This window comes from Limanda limanda, chromosome 4 (genome assembly GCF_963576545.1).
Source record: "Limanda limanda chromosome 4, fLimLim1.1, whole genome shotgun sequence".
Classification (NCBI taxonomy): domain Eukaryota; kingdom Metazoa; phylum Chordata; class Actinopteri; order Pleuronectiformes; family Pleuronectidae; genus Limanda; species Limanda limanda.
The window spans coordinates 9,313,962-9,329,957 of record NC_083639.1 but is presented as its reverse complement, the minus strand read 5'-3'; the positions used below and the strand labels follow the sequence as shown (position 1 = coordinate 9,329,957).

Here is a 15,996-nt window from a genome sequence, read left to right as displayed (position 1 = left end):
CAAAAAAGAAAAACAGGTGACTCATTCAAAAGAGTGAATGGCAACTGTTTCCATGGTGATGCTTGATATGACTGGCTGTCTCAGATTTGATGCAAAAAACATACTGTAATTTGAAAAAGACTCAAATAACACAGTATTTTCTGTTCACCTTTCACACATTCATTGTTTCCCTCACCTGTGGCTTCAGTCTGCCGAAGGATGAATTATTAAAGAAATGTTGTAAGCAGAAAAGTAGATTGAGGGGCCTTTCATTCATCATTCCTTTATTTCTCTAAGAATCTGGCACACGTTGCAGCTAAGTAACAGGGTAAGGATGGCGGATAAGAGCCGGACCACTGCAGTGTACGTCTGAAACTATGCTGTTCACTTCAGCTGCTGAGTCCCGGGGAGAGAGAGCGTGTGAAATGTGAATGGAATAGGAAGAAGCAGTGTGTGGTAGAGGGAGCAGTGCTGCAGAGCTGTCAGCCTGATTAAAACTGACATTCCTAATGATGGCTGAGGCATTCTGCTCCCTCGTCCCATGGACAGCTCCAGCCTAAACACCTCTTTAACTCAGACAAGACCATCGCCAAAAAAACTGTCAGTGAGCTCTTCTTTCATCGTTTGAGAGGGTGCAGCATTCCAGAGGCAAGAGGGCTGCCATGCCATTCTGCAAATGAGAGCTTCGTAGAAAGTTACAAAGCAAAAGTGGCTTTTGGGTTGAGGATGTGTTCATTTCTGTGATTCCATCAAGCAATGTCTGGGTTAGCAGGAAAAGCTCAGTTACAACGCAAAACATTTGGTCAGATGCTGTCACTGGATCCAAGGAACCAACTTAGCAAGAAAGAGTCCGGAGGCTTTAAGAAGACTACACAAACAGTCAGTGCTGTGAGGGATTTGTTGCAGGCCGACGCTTGATGCTGCATAGTAATGTGAGAAAAATGTCAAACTGACCAATCTTCAAACGACTTTCACAATAGGAGTAAAACACAGAGGTAAAAGATTAGATGGATAAAAAACAAGAGGGAGTGTGGTTTTACACAACGAAGAGAGAAGAGTTAATTAATATTCACCACACAATAGTCAGACATGTGGAAAATACTGAAAAATCTGTGGAATTGAGCCTCTAATCACAGTGGATTAACCAGTTACTCAAAACAAGCCCTAGTCTATTGAAATGGTTAAAGCTATTTTGTCTGTGGGATGAATGTCACCAATGTCAATGCTTTTTATATCTTTTAATTATTTCTCTTCTTTTCTCCTGAACTGCACTTTATTTATTTTCTTTATTAAATCCTCTGCAGTCTAGCATCCATGTAAATAAACGTGTCAGCATACAAGTGTAGACATAGTGGTTTGAATAATACAGTTCTCAAAAGCACAAGATTAAATGCTGTTAGATAACCATTTTTCTTTCGGTACAATAAAAACATCGCATAAGAGGTTTAAGCCAAAAACAGACACATCATTTAATTCTGAGACTCTTGCCCTTATTCCTTTTGTTCTTCTTCAGGGAATAAATCAGCTCTGCTCAGATCTCACCGGTGCCCATTACTGTGTCTGGGGGGAAATGTCGGTTTTGTAAAGTTTCCTACTTTCTACCAGTGGACTTTGTAGGATATTATCTTTGTGGTCCCCTGCTGTTCGACACATGTAGCGCTATTAAAAACTCTGTCACACCGAACTTGTACATATCATCTGAGAAGCTATAGAGGAAAAGAAATGTCTACGATGAGCAATTTTGAAGCAATTTTACTGATTGATGCTTAATAAAAGACAATAATCCAGAGTTTGGTCTAAAGAGCTTCACTTTATTCACTGTGATTGCGTTTTTATATAAACCACATGTTCAACAGGAAAGTGACACACGAGAGGAAGCTGGTGAGATTGTGCAGTGACAGTTTGTGTTTTATGAATGGAGACTGTATAAGTTAGACAACAGCCCCGTCTAGTGTTCAACACGAGATAAACAACTATTCAGATAAATACGACAGATGACTTGTTTGATTATATTTCAGTTTCTTTGACTTCTTTAAATGCAGTTGCATTTTATATGTATTCTTGTGGCACTTAAGGTCAAGGTTTTGTAATATTATTAAATGAAAGCCTACAGTTCCAACAATGAGTAGCACTTGACAACGGTGAAAGAATCTCAGAACCACCTGGGTGGAGAAAAAAAATGGGAGACTGGAGAGGTGGACGGAAAAGAGAAGAAAGAGAGCAGGGAAGAGAGGGATGGAGAGACCAGGGAGAGTTGTTCAAACACTGACTGGCTGGTTGTTAGTATGACAAAAAACAGTAATGATATGTAATAATGATGTGAATAGCATGGATGGAATGGCACTAAGTAGAGTATGACTACACACACTCATAAATATCAGTCCCATGAAAATGTCTGTTTTTTCATATTAAGATCCATGAATTATTCTCAGAGAAATCAGCCAAAATATTGAAAAACAACCTATCACATAATGGTAAAGATATTTTTATGATTTTTATGATTAAATTTACAGACAAACAAACACAGACAAAAACATAAACTAGCAGAGGTCATGATTATATTCATGCTGATAAATAAATAAATAAACACAAGTTGAGAAGTATCAGATCCGGATCCTTTAGTCTTTCCTCAAGACAACGAATGTGTTTAAATTTCCATCTGATAATAACTGTGCAACACTAAGACACAGATCATAGGGACAGTTGTTGTGTTTTAAAACATCCAAATCAAAAAATGTCAGAAGAGAAAACAGATTTCATGGATTAGGGATCTATGCACACGTGCTAAGCAGTTTAAAAACTTAACATTTTACTCAGATTTGGATAAGCCACCTCACATTATGGATCAGAAATAACTTTCTATAACAGATGAAAGGAATGTCCACGTCATACATGACCAGTCTTAGATGAAATACTTGCGCAATAGGAGTTTGTTGGTGGTCAGTTGAGCGGAGGGAAAAAAGTCTAACACAGCTCAGAGTAAAAGAAATTAGTTAATTTTTACAGTAGAGAATATTGTTTAGGGTTAGGGGTTAGGGGTTAGGGGTTAGGGTAAGGGTTAGGGGTTAGGGTTAACAAAAAGTTCAGATGTGCTTTAAAGAGGGGAAAATAGACTCAGCTGAGTAAAAAGCTGTGAATTGATTATCTAAAAAATATCAATACATAATTGAGCTTGTTAAGATTTAATCAAATCAGATTTCAGCAAAACATTTTAAGAAAGGAGAATGAGATTGGTTTATTGTACTGACACATGTTGCTTTGGTCACAGTAAGAACAAAAAACATATTTAAATTCACAGTTTAGGATGTAAACAAAAATCTTCTTAAAGTAGAACTACTAAACTCAATTATTATTAACCCCAAACCCTTAACCCTAGGTCCAGAGACATAGCTCAAGCCATAAATGCTCATATTTCCCAAATCTATTGTAAGCCTATGTGCTCGGTCATGTAAAAGTAGAAATTACAAATTGGTCAGTTGTTGTGAAATGGTTCCGTCCCGAAGCATATCTAATGTAAGTAAGCGAAAAACAAAATCCACAATCTTGTTGTAAAAAAAATACATTATGCAGCTTGAGTTGGTGAACTGAAGTGTGTATGTTTTAACAATGTTATCATGAAGGATTGTACACCTTGCTGTCTAACAGATGCTGGGTCTTCTGTGTGGAGAATGTGTAAAACGAACTGGCACATTCACTTGTATGTACAGTTATAAATTGGCCTGCTCTGGTTTTCACACGTGCTTGAAAGTAAACGGTAAGAATCTGTACATGATTGTTTTGCCTCTGAACGTGTTCCCTTAATCCCCTCCTCGCTTTGACACATGCAGCCTCTGTTATGAACGCGCAGGGGTTGTTAAGTCAGTTTCTCAGCCATCAGACAAAAAGCCCTTGGATTGGTGGCCTCCATCAATCTGCCTCCTAATCCGGCACACACGTTATATAAAACAGCCATCCAATCCCGCGTCACACTGACAGACAACTACTCCAAAGCCTAGTGGTGTGAGTGTGTAGGTATTTCACTTCTCCAGGACGCAGAGGGACGAGACAGGACCGCAGCACCATGATCTTCATAGTGGACCTGCTGCTGATGCTCATCGACCTGACCTACTCCATCGTGGCTGCGATCATCCAGACCTTCATCCGGCCGAGGCTCAAGAGCATCGACGGGGAGCTGTGCCTGATCACCGGGGCCGGGGGCGCGCTGGGTCGCCTGTTCGCCCTGGAGTTCGCCAAGGAGGGCGCGCGCCTGGTGCTGTGGGACTGCAACACGGAGGCGAACGAGAAGACCGCCGAGCTGGCGAAGGAGCTGGGGGCGGAGGTGCACGCGTACACCGTGGATCTGTCCAAGCGCCTGGACATCTACCAGGCGGCGGAGCGGGTGAGGGCGGAGGTCGGGGACGTGTCCATCCTGGTGAACAACGCGGGCGTGGTGGCCGGGAGGAGGCTGCTGGAGTGTCCCGACGAGATCCTGGAGAGGACCCTGCTGGTCAACTGCCACGCGCTCTTCTGGGTGAGACTTTACGCACGCAACCCTCTTTACGCACAGACTCTTCTCTCCAAACAGTGGAACTCCATCTGAGTGACACAGGGCGGAGGTGATGAGAGAGACTGACGTGGATGACATAACACTTCCATTCACATAACATCCATTCACATCACATCCCGCCGGCTGGACACTGTGCGCACTGATGCGTGAAGGGATCAGAGAGCAGACTGTTCCACTATGGGATTGTGTGTGTGCGTGTGTGTGTGTGTGTGTGTGTGTGTGTGTGTGTGTGTGTGTGTGTGTGTGTGTGTGTGTGTGTGTGTGTGTGTGTGTGTGTGTGTGTGTGTGTGTGTGTGTGTGTGTTTCTGTTTGTGTGTATGGGTGTGTTTGGACTTGTATCTTTGCGAGGACCATTATGAGACGTTTAACATTTTTGGACCACTCCTCACTTTTAAAAAAAGGCCTCTTAATTAAAGGGTTAAGACTCCAGTTAGAGTTAATTTGGGGCTATGGTCCCCATCAATATAGAAGTACAAGGTCCAGTGAGGACATTTAAGGACATTCACATCCCTGCTTGGGGCTTTTCTGTGGTGCTGGTTAAGGTTAGTTGCAAGATGGGAACTGTGGTTAGGTCAAGATTAGGCTTTGGCAAGAATTGGTCATTCTTAGTGTTAGGGATAAGGTTTTGGGTATAGGTTGGCAAAAATGGCTAGAAGTCATTGCACTGTACTAGAGGAGGGAAGCTGTGCAAACCTCCGCGTGTGAGAGAAGGAGAGAACTAGAGAGGGAGAGAGAGGGAAGGGGGGGGGGGCATACATGCACTCATCCACATAATAATAGAAGCCCATTCACGCGAGTCCACCAGTAAAGACAGCATGTGATTCTGCACTTGATCCTCTTACAGCTCGGGTCTCATGCCTGTACAATACAAATATAAGCTCATTAGCATCAAATAGTCTGGATATAACAGACACACATACAGTGGGTGGGTGGGCTTTTACATTTTTGTGAATGCGCCTTTTTTACACTCTCTAATGCACTTAATGGGAAAGACATTGGAACCACTAGCTGTGATGGTGTGGGACAAATGAGCAGCAGATCATCTTTAATTCCAAATTCCCCCCATGCTGTGCTCTTTGTACAGTATTTCAATGCTGGAATATCACAGGGCCCCAGCTTTGAGATATAAGGGGGTCCCTAACCCTAACTCCTGTAGGTCCAGTCAAGTTGTCAGATCCTCCAAATATGTTAAATTGATACAGAATGTTATCCAAGTCTTTTCGACCAGTGCTTTGCAGTAGAAGTCACATGCACAGACACATATACTGTAAGGGTTCAGTTTCATGCCTAAGGACTCCTAAGAATGCACACTGGAGGTGCTGAGGATTGAACCACCAGCTTCCAGGTTTGCGGTTGACCCTCTTTACCTCCTGAGCCACAGCCTTATGAAAACTGAAGGGATATGGCCTCTACAGCACCAGGTTAACATGTATTCATCTGACTTCTTTCTTGTAAAATCACCAAGCTCGTCCAGTCAGTACATTAACTTTGAATGGATGCACAACGTAGGTCACAGTGGGCATATATGGATTATTCAAGTCATCATCTTTTTCTATTAAATGTTTTTAAATAACCTTTCAACAGATGACCAAGGCCTTCCTGCCTCAGATGAAAGAAAAGAACCACGGACACATTGTGACCATCGCCAGTGCTCTCGGACTCTTCAGCACAGCATGTGTGGAGGTAAAACCCGACGACATCCCTAACCACAAACTGAACAGTTGTACAATCCATTTAAAGGCACTTACTGGTAACTAACAAATCATTTCAATGGATCCTCTCCTGGGATCTGCTCTTTCCTGCAGGATTACTGTGCGAGTAAATTTGGAGCTGTTGGTTTCCATGAATCACTGACACATGAGCTGCTGGCAGAGGAACTGGACGGCATCAAAACCACTTTAGTCTGCCCGTACATTGTGGACACGGGGATGTTTGCAGGCTGTGAGATCAGGTGAGGATCCACATTTGGTTTCATAACACTTTAATAATGGATGCTTTACTCTTGTACTTGTTTGGGATCTGACAGGAAGGAGCTCAGGAGTCTGATTCCACCTCTGCAACCGCTCTATACTGTGCAGCAATCCATGAAGGCCATTTTAGCAGAACAGCAAATGATCTGCATCCCTCGCATCATGTACATCCCCTTCCTCACACGAGCGTAAGTAATTCACAGGACTCAGGTAGTTAGGAGTTTAAACATTCTTGGACCAAGCTAGAAATAAAATGGCTATTTTGTTTTCCATCTCTAGGTTGTTACCGTGGGAGGCGAACCTGGCAACATATCGCTTCATGGGAGGAGACAAATGTATGCTACCCTTCATCAAGAACGTTGAAATGAAGACATCCAATGGCCACATAAAATCCTCCTAACACTGCTTTGACTGTTTTATAACTTTGTTGAATAATGGACCAATTGAAGCGCCGAAGACTCCTACCATACATTCTTAATATATGAATATGTTATCTGAAGGGAGAGCCCAATATCTACACTCCATCTCAGGCCGCATGGAAATTTGACTCGTAGCAATATAGTGACTCTCAATGAATAACGGTTATTTCCAGTTACAAAAAACCAAGTTGTTGATGTCTACATTGGAGGTCAGTAAGATTCACAATCCAATATAAATCCAAATTATTATGAAAAAAAAAAAGTGAAGAGACCTCAACAGGACCAGATCTATACAAGTGCCTCTTTTTATTCACAATAACAAACAGTGCAGAAACAAAGACTTAGACAAACAAACCTACAGGAAATATGCAACAGACAAATATTGAGCGTTGTGTTTTAGCCAGACTGGAGTCTCCAGAACGATAAAAAGGAAAAAACAAACATACAAAAAGAAATTGTTCCAATAAGAATTATCATTATTTCATAATTTCACAATACTGTTGAAATTTACCTCCAATGCTGCTGTTGTTTTTTTTTGTTGTTGAAATAAACTGACAATTGTATCAGAACATCTTGTTAGCCATTTGCTACACAGCAAAACCAAGGGCCTAAACAGTAATTGAGTAATGTCAACGTTTGTTCATGTCTTTTTAAAAACCCTTTAAAACGAAAACAAAAAAGCTTCCATCTGAGAACACACCCTGAATTCAGGCAAATGATTTTTCCTCCAACAAATCCATTGTTTAACTGTCAAGTCAAAACCAAAATCTGAAAAAGACTTAAAGTTCAGCTGAAGCTGGTCTGTTGTGTGACCCGAGGCCAGTGTGGCTACTCCTGCAGCGTATTGTTGTCTCCTCTTCACATCAGTTTCAAAGCAGCTGCACGGTGGCTGCCTGTAAATAGCCCTGCAGGTACTGGAGGGCTTCTGCATTCAGACTGGTGCTCAGCATTGAAGGAACCTGCGCCACAATAAATGGAGACAAGAAGAAAACAATCATGTTAACAGTCAATTGATTCCAAACGAAACTAAACCAAGCCATCGTGACTTGTGTTGATAAAAAACATTGGGTATTGCTCCTGAAGATCATTTCCTGCGTGTTCAAACGTACCCTTCCTGGACAGGCAGTAGAAAGCTTGTGGAGTGACTGGGCCAGCAGGATCTTTGGATTTCCGACAGCATCTCCAATCGGGTCGTGCTCCTTCTTCCCAGCGAAGGCGAGCTGTGAGAATGCTGTCTGGTACCCTGGGGTGTCCTCGATGTCGATGAAGTGCTCATCATCTGGGATGCTGTCATCTTCTGGCAACTCAAACAGACCGATGAGGGCTTGGAGCAGAGGCGTCCTGAACAGACACAGGAAATCCAAATGATTACCATTAGTGGGACCATTATTGTTTACTTGCCCATCTAAGGGTTAGTAACTTAAATTTTGGGTTATACTGGAAAAACTTCAGATATGATAAAAACTGGTCATATATTATTAAATATCAACCCTAACAGATTTAAATGTGAATTGAATATGACAGTGCTGGATGTGTCGCTGTTTTGACCAAGTCACCGAAAGAAGGATCGAAAGTCAATGTTCTTATTTTCATTCAGCCACTTTCTTACCAGATCTTAGTGTACTCTGTGTCCATCATTGCAGGACACTCTGTAAGGATTTTGGTGATGCCAACAGCACAGATCTTCTTCTCAACTGGCCCAGAAACCTTCTGTACCTCTGGAACAATTATTTTCTCCAACACCATACCAAACATTCTGCAATACAAAAAAGGAAAACAGGATTTATAAGTTTTTCTACAGGTCTTGGGGATGTACAGGAATAGAAACGCACTGGAGACTGCAAATGCACTGGGATTGAGAATTTTGTTGGGCATATTAGACTGTTGACAAATCTAAAAAAAATAATATAATTATGTTTAACATTAATAGGAAATTTACAAAAAGTAACTAATTATAACCAACAAACATTATCATTTCATAATCATTGTGAATTATTTTGGCCTCAATAATCATATGGTGAAAACCTGATAGTGATAGTAACAACATTTCTTTAAAGTCCTGTTTCTAGAAATGGAGTAAGGCAGGTGTAAATAGTTGGATTGGTTAATATTACTAATCATGTTACCACTGTCTAAATGCTGCAGTGATGTGTTATACTACATATCTGCAGTCGGCCATCATTGTGTTTTCTGTCAACACCTTGTGGTTTACATGGAAAATACACTTACTTTGGCTGGATGCTGTCAAAAATCTCCTGAAGTGCGATTGCTCCGTATTTGACACAATACAAGTTGATAAACACCAAGAAACCTTGGAGAAAGGAAAAAAGGAGAAAACTTTAACACTTAAGACTCATTATCAACAGACAGTGACACCAGAGGCTGAATCATTTTTGCTGTCTGAACTTCAGACTTGTGTGCTTTCTCACTGACACAGATAAATTAGTGTGATGACAGAACTTACTCTTGATGAACTTGGTGGTTTTGGAGCTTTGGAGCCTCTGGAAGAGCAGAATGTAGATCTGTTTCCTGTACTGAATGATTGATTCCCTGGTAAGAGAAGAAAATAATGTGAGTAGTCTACAAAACAGCCTGCAACATAAACTTATAAGTTTGTCCAGGTAATACTTTTCTTTCAGATTGAACAATTAAATTGGACTTACGCGGGCATGTGCTCTATGATGCTGTTGAGGAGGTAAAATCCTTGATGGTCGTTGGCCTTAGAGGCAATAAGCTTTTGGAAAACTCCAAGCAAACCAGGCTGAGGAAGAAGAAATCGATTACAGCATTAACACTCATGTTGCAGTGAATCAGTGTACTCAACTGCAGACAAGTAAAATATTGCAATAGTCTCTACAGCACACAACACTGCTATCACTTACTATTTTATCTGCAGCCGAGCTGGCAATACTGGCACCTCCTTTTTCCAGGTAAGCCTGAAGCAGGCGCACGAGAGGGGGAATGTTTCCAGTCCGCTCCCAAAGCACAGGCTGCAGCAGGTGAGGGAATAAAGCCATGTAGGAGGAGGGGATGGAGTTTGAGTGCATCTCTAAGAGGAGAGACATCACCTGGAACACGTATGGAAGAAACTCTGTACAGACGACACAAGGAGAAGGAGTTGAGTTACCTCCATTGTCAATGAAAACATCATCCAAATGAATATGAAAATCACTTTCATGGCTCAATGACGCACCCTGGACATCATTCTGAAGGATCTCAGTGAAGACCGGGAAGAGAGCCTCCTCGAAGCTGCTGACAGTAGCCGGGTTGGCTTTGCAGGTGATGCGGACGGACAGGCACAGGGACTCAAACAAGTAGTGATTAAAGTGAGGCTTGCTGGGATTCTGAAAACAGGTGACACAGGTTAGAGTACTCTAAACATGACTCCCCAAATAGACTTTCTGGTGAAATCTACCTGCAACTATGGATAATAACAACATATGTATTACCTTGCTGACTAACAGGAGCTTATGAGTAAGCTGACCAATCAGAGTGGGAATGTAAGGAACCATGGCCTCCTGCAGCAGGGAGAAGCTGCGCATGATGGCTTTAAAAATGAAAAAGATATGATGAGACTACTGAAAACAACTGTGGAATTGACCTGACGCTGATCATTAACGTAGAGCATTCAGAAAGGAGCAAAGTCTGGTTTACCTTTCATGATGTATTCGTTTTCCGCAGAACCAGGAAGAGCCAGTGCCTTGAACAAGTTGCTTAGCAGTTGTTCAGTAAAAGGTGCCATCTCTGTAGGAGTGATACTGAAAATGATTGAGAATGATTGGGTTAAAATAATGTTTGAGGAGCTACAGAAATGGATTCCTGGGTCGATTTAGATGGTTTCTACAATGTTTCATCTCATTTGTCAACAGATCTTTTAATGAAATTGGTAAAAATCTTGTGGCAATACTATAGGAGGGAAAGAAAGTAATGAAATATGCAAAATTCCCAATATTAGGTTTGGGTAATGAGTTCATTCATACTAGTACATTTTAGATATTTAGTAATTGGCTTTCTTGTAATGTGGTGTTATTTACAGTGTGAACCACTATGGGTGGACAAGTAAATATTAACATCTACTGTCACTAATGCAAGTTGCTGCTGCAATTCAAATATTAATAAACTTGCCTCATTCTAGACTGGACTGAGAAAAGGGAATAAATCTCAACTCATTTTGAATATTTCCAATTATGCACAGTGATGCTCAATAACTTAAAGATCGACAATATGAATGTGTGTCACTACATTGCTTGATACTCACTGTGTGCTGTTGTTGGGGCCCCTCATCGTGAACAGTCTCTCCAAAGCATGAGCAGCGTATGTGTGCTCCACCGTGCTCTCTGCCTGCAGGTGAGTTATCAGGAGAGGAACTGCCTGCAGCAGCTGCTCCTTCGGAAGCTGAAGAACGGAGGAAACCGAATATGATGCATTCATTTGTTATTATTTAACTACCTGCAGAGGAAGTGAGAGCTCATACCTGGCTTCTGAAGATCATGACATACTTAATGGCATCTGCCTTCAGCACTGGGAACTCATTAACTACAGGGAGAGTAGACGTGATCGAGGTTAGTAAATGTGGATTCACAAATATGACATTAAAATTTTAAATACAATTACAAAGACATGTCAGCCGCATTAAAAGTTACTTATCAAATCAAAGCTAAAAGTAAGCCAGCTGTATGAACACAAGAGATATTAAGCTACTCCACAGTATATCGAGGCTGTAAATAGTTCTTACCATTGGGAGATTTTAAGTCTGTGAGGATGTGATTCACGAAGAATTCGGTCAGATTCACCAACTCATTGGCTTGTGTTATTCCATGCTAAAGGATATTTGAAAAATAACAATAAATTAAACACTTAGCCATTGTTAACTAATATTGAGTTCACAAATGTGCACCAATTACCTTTAACAGTATTTATCTCTCACTTACCTTCTGTGTCTGGGCTTTAGATGCCAGTGATGTGACCAAATAGATGGCAGCATCTTTGTGTTTCCAGTTCTGCCCAGGGTTCTTTGCATACTCCGTCAGCATAGAGTTCACATACCCAGAGAAGATCGCTGTGACTGGGCCCTCGAAAAACTTACAAAGGCCTCTCACCAAGTCACATGCCGCCCTCCGACGAGTGTCGATGTCTGAGGAAGGATCAGATAATGATTACTGTTGGCATGGTTTTGTTAACTGTCCATGAGTACCTGTATATATGTGGAAACTTCAGATTCCGTTGTTCTAATTTACCAACCAAGTGATTAGTGAGGAGTAACATATGTTGTGTGTTCATATTATTATTAGAAGATTAATTTGCATTTGAAGGGAAAATAATCAATAACACAAATCTTTACCAGATCCTTCCAGGTCCCTTCGGATGTATTCCTCAGAGTTGTCTTCAAAAGCCTCCTCATCTGCACCTGATTGGACATTACAGATAATGTGGTCAGTTTAAAACAGAAAAAAATTACAAGTTTGAATTCAAGCAGGCAGGGCCCTTATTCAGTCTTATACTGATAACATTTACAGGTGCAATCTGATGACTCATAGAACAAAGCATTTACTTACTCCTGAACTCCATGTTGGGCACAATGACCTTTTCGCAAATGCTAGTGAGTGTATTCTGGTCCTCGAATAGATGTTTGTAGTGTGGCCTTTCACAGACTGAAGCCAAGAACTGGATAGCATTGCTCACAAGCTGCAACAAAGACGAGGTGTATTGTTAGAACAGGGAAAGGGGACTTAAAAATAAAAAACACAGAAAACCGGTACACCAGTGCTCTCACCAGGTCATACTTGACTTCCTGGCCGGTCGACACCAAAAGGTTCCAGATGGCAGTGACAAAGCGGGGAAGATAAGGCTGGAATTCTTCATCATACTTCTGAGCGTAGAGAGCAGCGTTGTCGCAGATCTGAGACTTTAGAAGCTCCAGGAGACCAGCTTCCTCCTCATCCTGGAGAGGTGTCACAACCGAGAGACAAATGTTTATTAAGAATGTGTTTAAAGAATAGCAGTTAGTGTTGCATGAGAAGAAAATAAATACAACTCACCTCAGTTTGTAACAGCTTGTTATCCAAAGTCAGTAAGCCGTGGAAATTGGTCATCCAGGTCTCCATGTTGTCTTCAAAAAACTCTGGAAGGTCCTGAATGATAATGTAGGGTACAGTCCAGGGTTAATGTTTCATATCCAATCATGTTAGTGTATATATTTAAATTAATTACTAAAGAAACAGAAGCTGACAAAACCTATTTATGAAGAGAATACAACAGGTTTTGAACATAATGATTGTTGTGCAGCAATAACTAATTTATCAATAATTACTCTATGACAATGTAATTCCAATATTAAAAACGTTAACTGTAAAAAACTGTATTCAAGTACATGTATCAGACTTCAATAGTTGGTAAAAAAAATTACAACCCAGTGAAGAACATTCAGTGTTCAGCTGGAGAAGCACACAGGGAGGTATATAGTTGGTTACCATATTGTTTGGAAAATTGATTAATCTAATCTGAGACAAACTGTTAAAAACACCAAACTAAAATAAGATTCAACTGACCTGGAAGTTAAGACTGTAAAAAAGTTTGGAGATGAGTGTGAGGGAGGAGAAGAGGACCTTCAAGGCATTGACATCTGTGGCTCGAGTCTGACACAGCTCAATAGTAGCCTACGGTAAGAAGGGAGAAAATGAACGACTATAAATACTTATTCAAGTTAGAACATTATCATTTGTTAAATCAAACAAATGTATTATTATAAAAAAACTGGTGTAGTGATAAATACACTGAAAAGTCATTTCCAACCTTGAACAGCTCTGTCAGAGGCAGGGCAAACGTGTCCAACACTAGTTTGATCTCTGTCCAAAGCTCATTTGATTTGAACTCATGGCGGTACCTTAAAAAAGAAATAAACAATTGAGAATTTCTGTATTAAGTTCATAAAAACTGCTTTAGACCAGTAAATAGCGGGCCCTACCTCTTAAAGATTGAATGTGCCGTGCGAAGCACTCCATTGATGATGTGAAAGTCTCCACTTCTGAAGCGCGTCACCATCTCAGTTAAGAGGTCAGGCCATTTTTGAGGGAAATCTTCCCTGCCTATGATACTGATGGCATCACTCAACTGTGGAGACACATAACATAACCAGGTTATTACTTTAGCATTTTAATCAGATGTAAATCAGACACTTGTGAGGACAAACCTGTTTTTGAATCTGTTCCGGGCTGCTGAGCATCAAGTTTACAATGTTTGCTTTGATCGCTGTTCGGTCTGGATCAGAGATTTTGTTTGGTTCATCTTCAACCTTTGGGAAAACAAAAGAGAAAAATTGTAGTATCATCCATTTTGTGCACGAGGCTAGTGCAGCAAAGATTATTCACAAATACAGTAAAAATATGACTTTATATCTTGTCCCATACAGCTGCTGGATCAAACTGTCTAATAAACCTACCTTTATGGACTAAAATGCATCACCACAAACAGTCTTACAAAATACCACTGCATGAAACAGAGCTTAAACAGCAGTGAATTGTACAGATATTTACAATTTTGTGTCTGTAAAGTAAGTGCAGATGCAAAAGTATCCCCAGACACACTGAGGGAGGAGCTATTGAACTGTGCTTATGCAAAACATCTTATCCCCAGATTACACACTTAATACAGTAGCTACCACTGGAATGTGGTTTATCTGAAATCACAGATTACAAATGATGAATTTGTCTTTTCTGTGCACAGATTCTCAAGATGTTATACGCTTTGCTGCCAAGTACATAAAGTAATCATAAACTATTTCCTGTTATGAGACTCACAATGCGCCAGTTTCTTTTGATGTAGTTCTTGAATGTAACAGCTGAACAGACGCGGATCACGTTGTCCTGGGACTTCTCCAGCAGAGTGAGAAGTAACAAGGGGTAGTTCTGGCTCCCCTCCACAGACTCAAGGAACTTTTCAGCTAAGAAGGAAAGAAGAGAGATGATGAACAGGGTTTCAAGAGCAGATATTTCACAATCCAGTGAATATAAATAGGTCCATGGGGACAACAATCCTTCTGAACTGCATTAAGATGTGCCACTGAGGCCATGTCTTTGAGATGAGTTACCTGGACGCCTGAGGGTTGGGTCTGGGTCCAGTGTTTTCCTGAGGAACTCCGTGAGGCTCTGTAGGTTAGCATCATTCAGCTCCATGCTCGAATCTGAGGGGGTGAAAACACAGTGAGTGAGGATTTGGCTGTAAGTTGGTCAGTCAGCTTTGCCTACTTCCCTGTGGTCAGAACACATTGAAATGCTCTGTAATACTGAACAGAAATGTTGTCAAAAACGTGTGAATTGGCTCCAACAACTTCACATTGTTACAAGTAAACAATCTGCGCCAGATTTAGTTATTAAACATTTCGTGTTGTGACTAAAACGTATCAGAGTTAAACTGCTCGAACCTAAAAAGTCAAAGCTGTTATTTATAATAGTTTCAGTCATTCATACATTCAGTCTGTCGTTAGCATTAGCTTGTTAGCAGCTAGCATGGCTCTCATGGCTCTGGCAACGTTGGCCCGGCTGACTCCAGATCGGTTTGAGCATGCTAGCGGGTGAGCTAGCAAGCTAAAGGTGGTCTAGCCCACTTTAAGTTCAAATGTGAGTGCACGGCTGTCGGGAACTGGATGAACTGGGCCGTATACAAAGTTTAGGTTGTACTGAATAGAATGTGTGTATAACTACATTGTCACGAACCGACAACATTATCTAAACCGGCATGGAGAGCATTACCTTAGCTCCAGTCAATAGTCTGATCCAGCAGCCGATCTGGTCCAAGTCAGCCTGCTAACGCTAGCACTAGCTTGCTAGTGAGCTCTGTGCTAACCACAAACTTAGCTAACTCCCGCCGGACAGCGATGGGGTTGAAACACTTTGAGCCTCTTGTCAGTGGATGTGTCGTCTTGCTGAAGTGATGGGATAACTCACCGTGACACTGAGTTCGAGCTGCAGGACAGACGAGCTCACGGGGCCAGCAGCTTTCAAACGTCTGGAGCCAGTGGAACTGCGCGGTCACTGCACTGCGCATGCGCACATGTCAGGGGAACGCTGCAAGACACGCCCCTCAG

General features: G+C 41.4%; 2 protein-coding genes across 2 annotated transcripts; one reads left to right on the top strand and one right to left on the bottom strand.

Moving 5' to 3' along the window:
• Nucleotides 1–4,039: 4,039 nt before the first annotated feature.
• LOC133000521 (retinol dehydrogenase 10-like) lies at nucleotides 4,040–6,895 on the top strand. The gene is made up of 5 exons (XM_061070467.1): nucleotides 4,040–4,489; nucleotides 6,110–6,208; nucleotides 6,331–6,476; nucleotides 6,552–6,683; nucleotides 6,775–6,895. The coding sequence occupies exons 1-5, from the start codon at nucleotides 4,040–4,042 to the stop codon at nucleotides 6,893–6,895; spliced, it is 948 nt and encodes a 315-aa protein (XP_060926450.1).
• Nucleotides 6,896–7,201: 306 nt separating this feature from the next.
• On the bottom strand, nucleotides 7,202–15,922 carry cse1l (CSE1 chromosome segregation 1-like (yeast)). The gene is made up of 25 exons (XM_061069347.1): nucleotides 15,857–15,922; nucleotides 15,001–15,093; nucleotides 14,711–14,853; nucleotides 14,104–14,205; nucleotides 13,879–14,024; nucleotides 13,707–13,797; nucleotides 13,463–13,570; nucleotides 12,953–13,045; nucleotides 12,688–12,855; nucleotides 12,470–12,599; nucleotides 12,256–12,321; nucleotides 11,846–12,048; nucleotides 11,650–11,734; nucleotides 11,389–11,450; nucleotides 11,173–11,309; nucleotides 10,569–10,672; nucleotides 10,364–10,461; nucleotides 10,108–10,258; nucleotides 9,797–10,005; nucleotides 9,578–9,675; nucleotides 9,379–9,464; nucleotides 9,144–9,225; nucleotides 8,524–8,670; nucleotides 8,024–8,255; nucleotides 7,202–7,873 (listed from the first exon to the last, which is right to left on the bottom strand). Exons 2-25 carry the CDS (start codon nucleotides 15,083–15,085, stop codon nucleotides 7,784–7,786), a joined length of 2,916 nt encoding a protein of 971 aa, XP_060925330.1. The 5' UTR covers nucleotides 15,086–15,093; nucleotides 15,857–15,922; the 3' UTR covers nucleotides 7,202–7,783.
• Nucleotides 15,923–15,996: the final 74 nt, after the last annotated feature.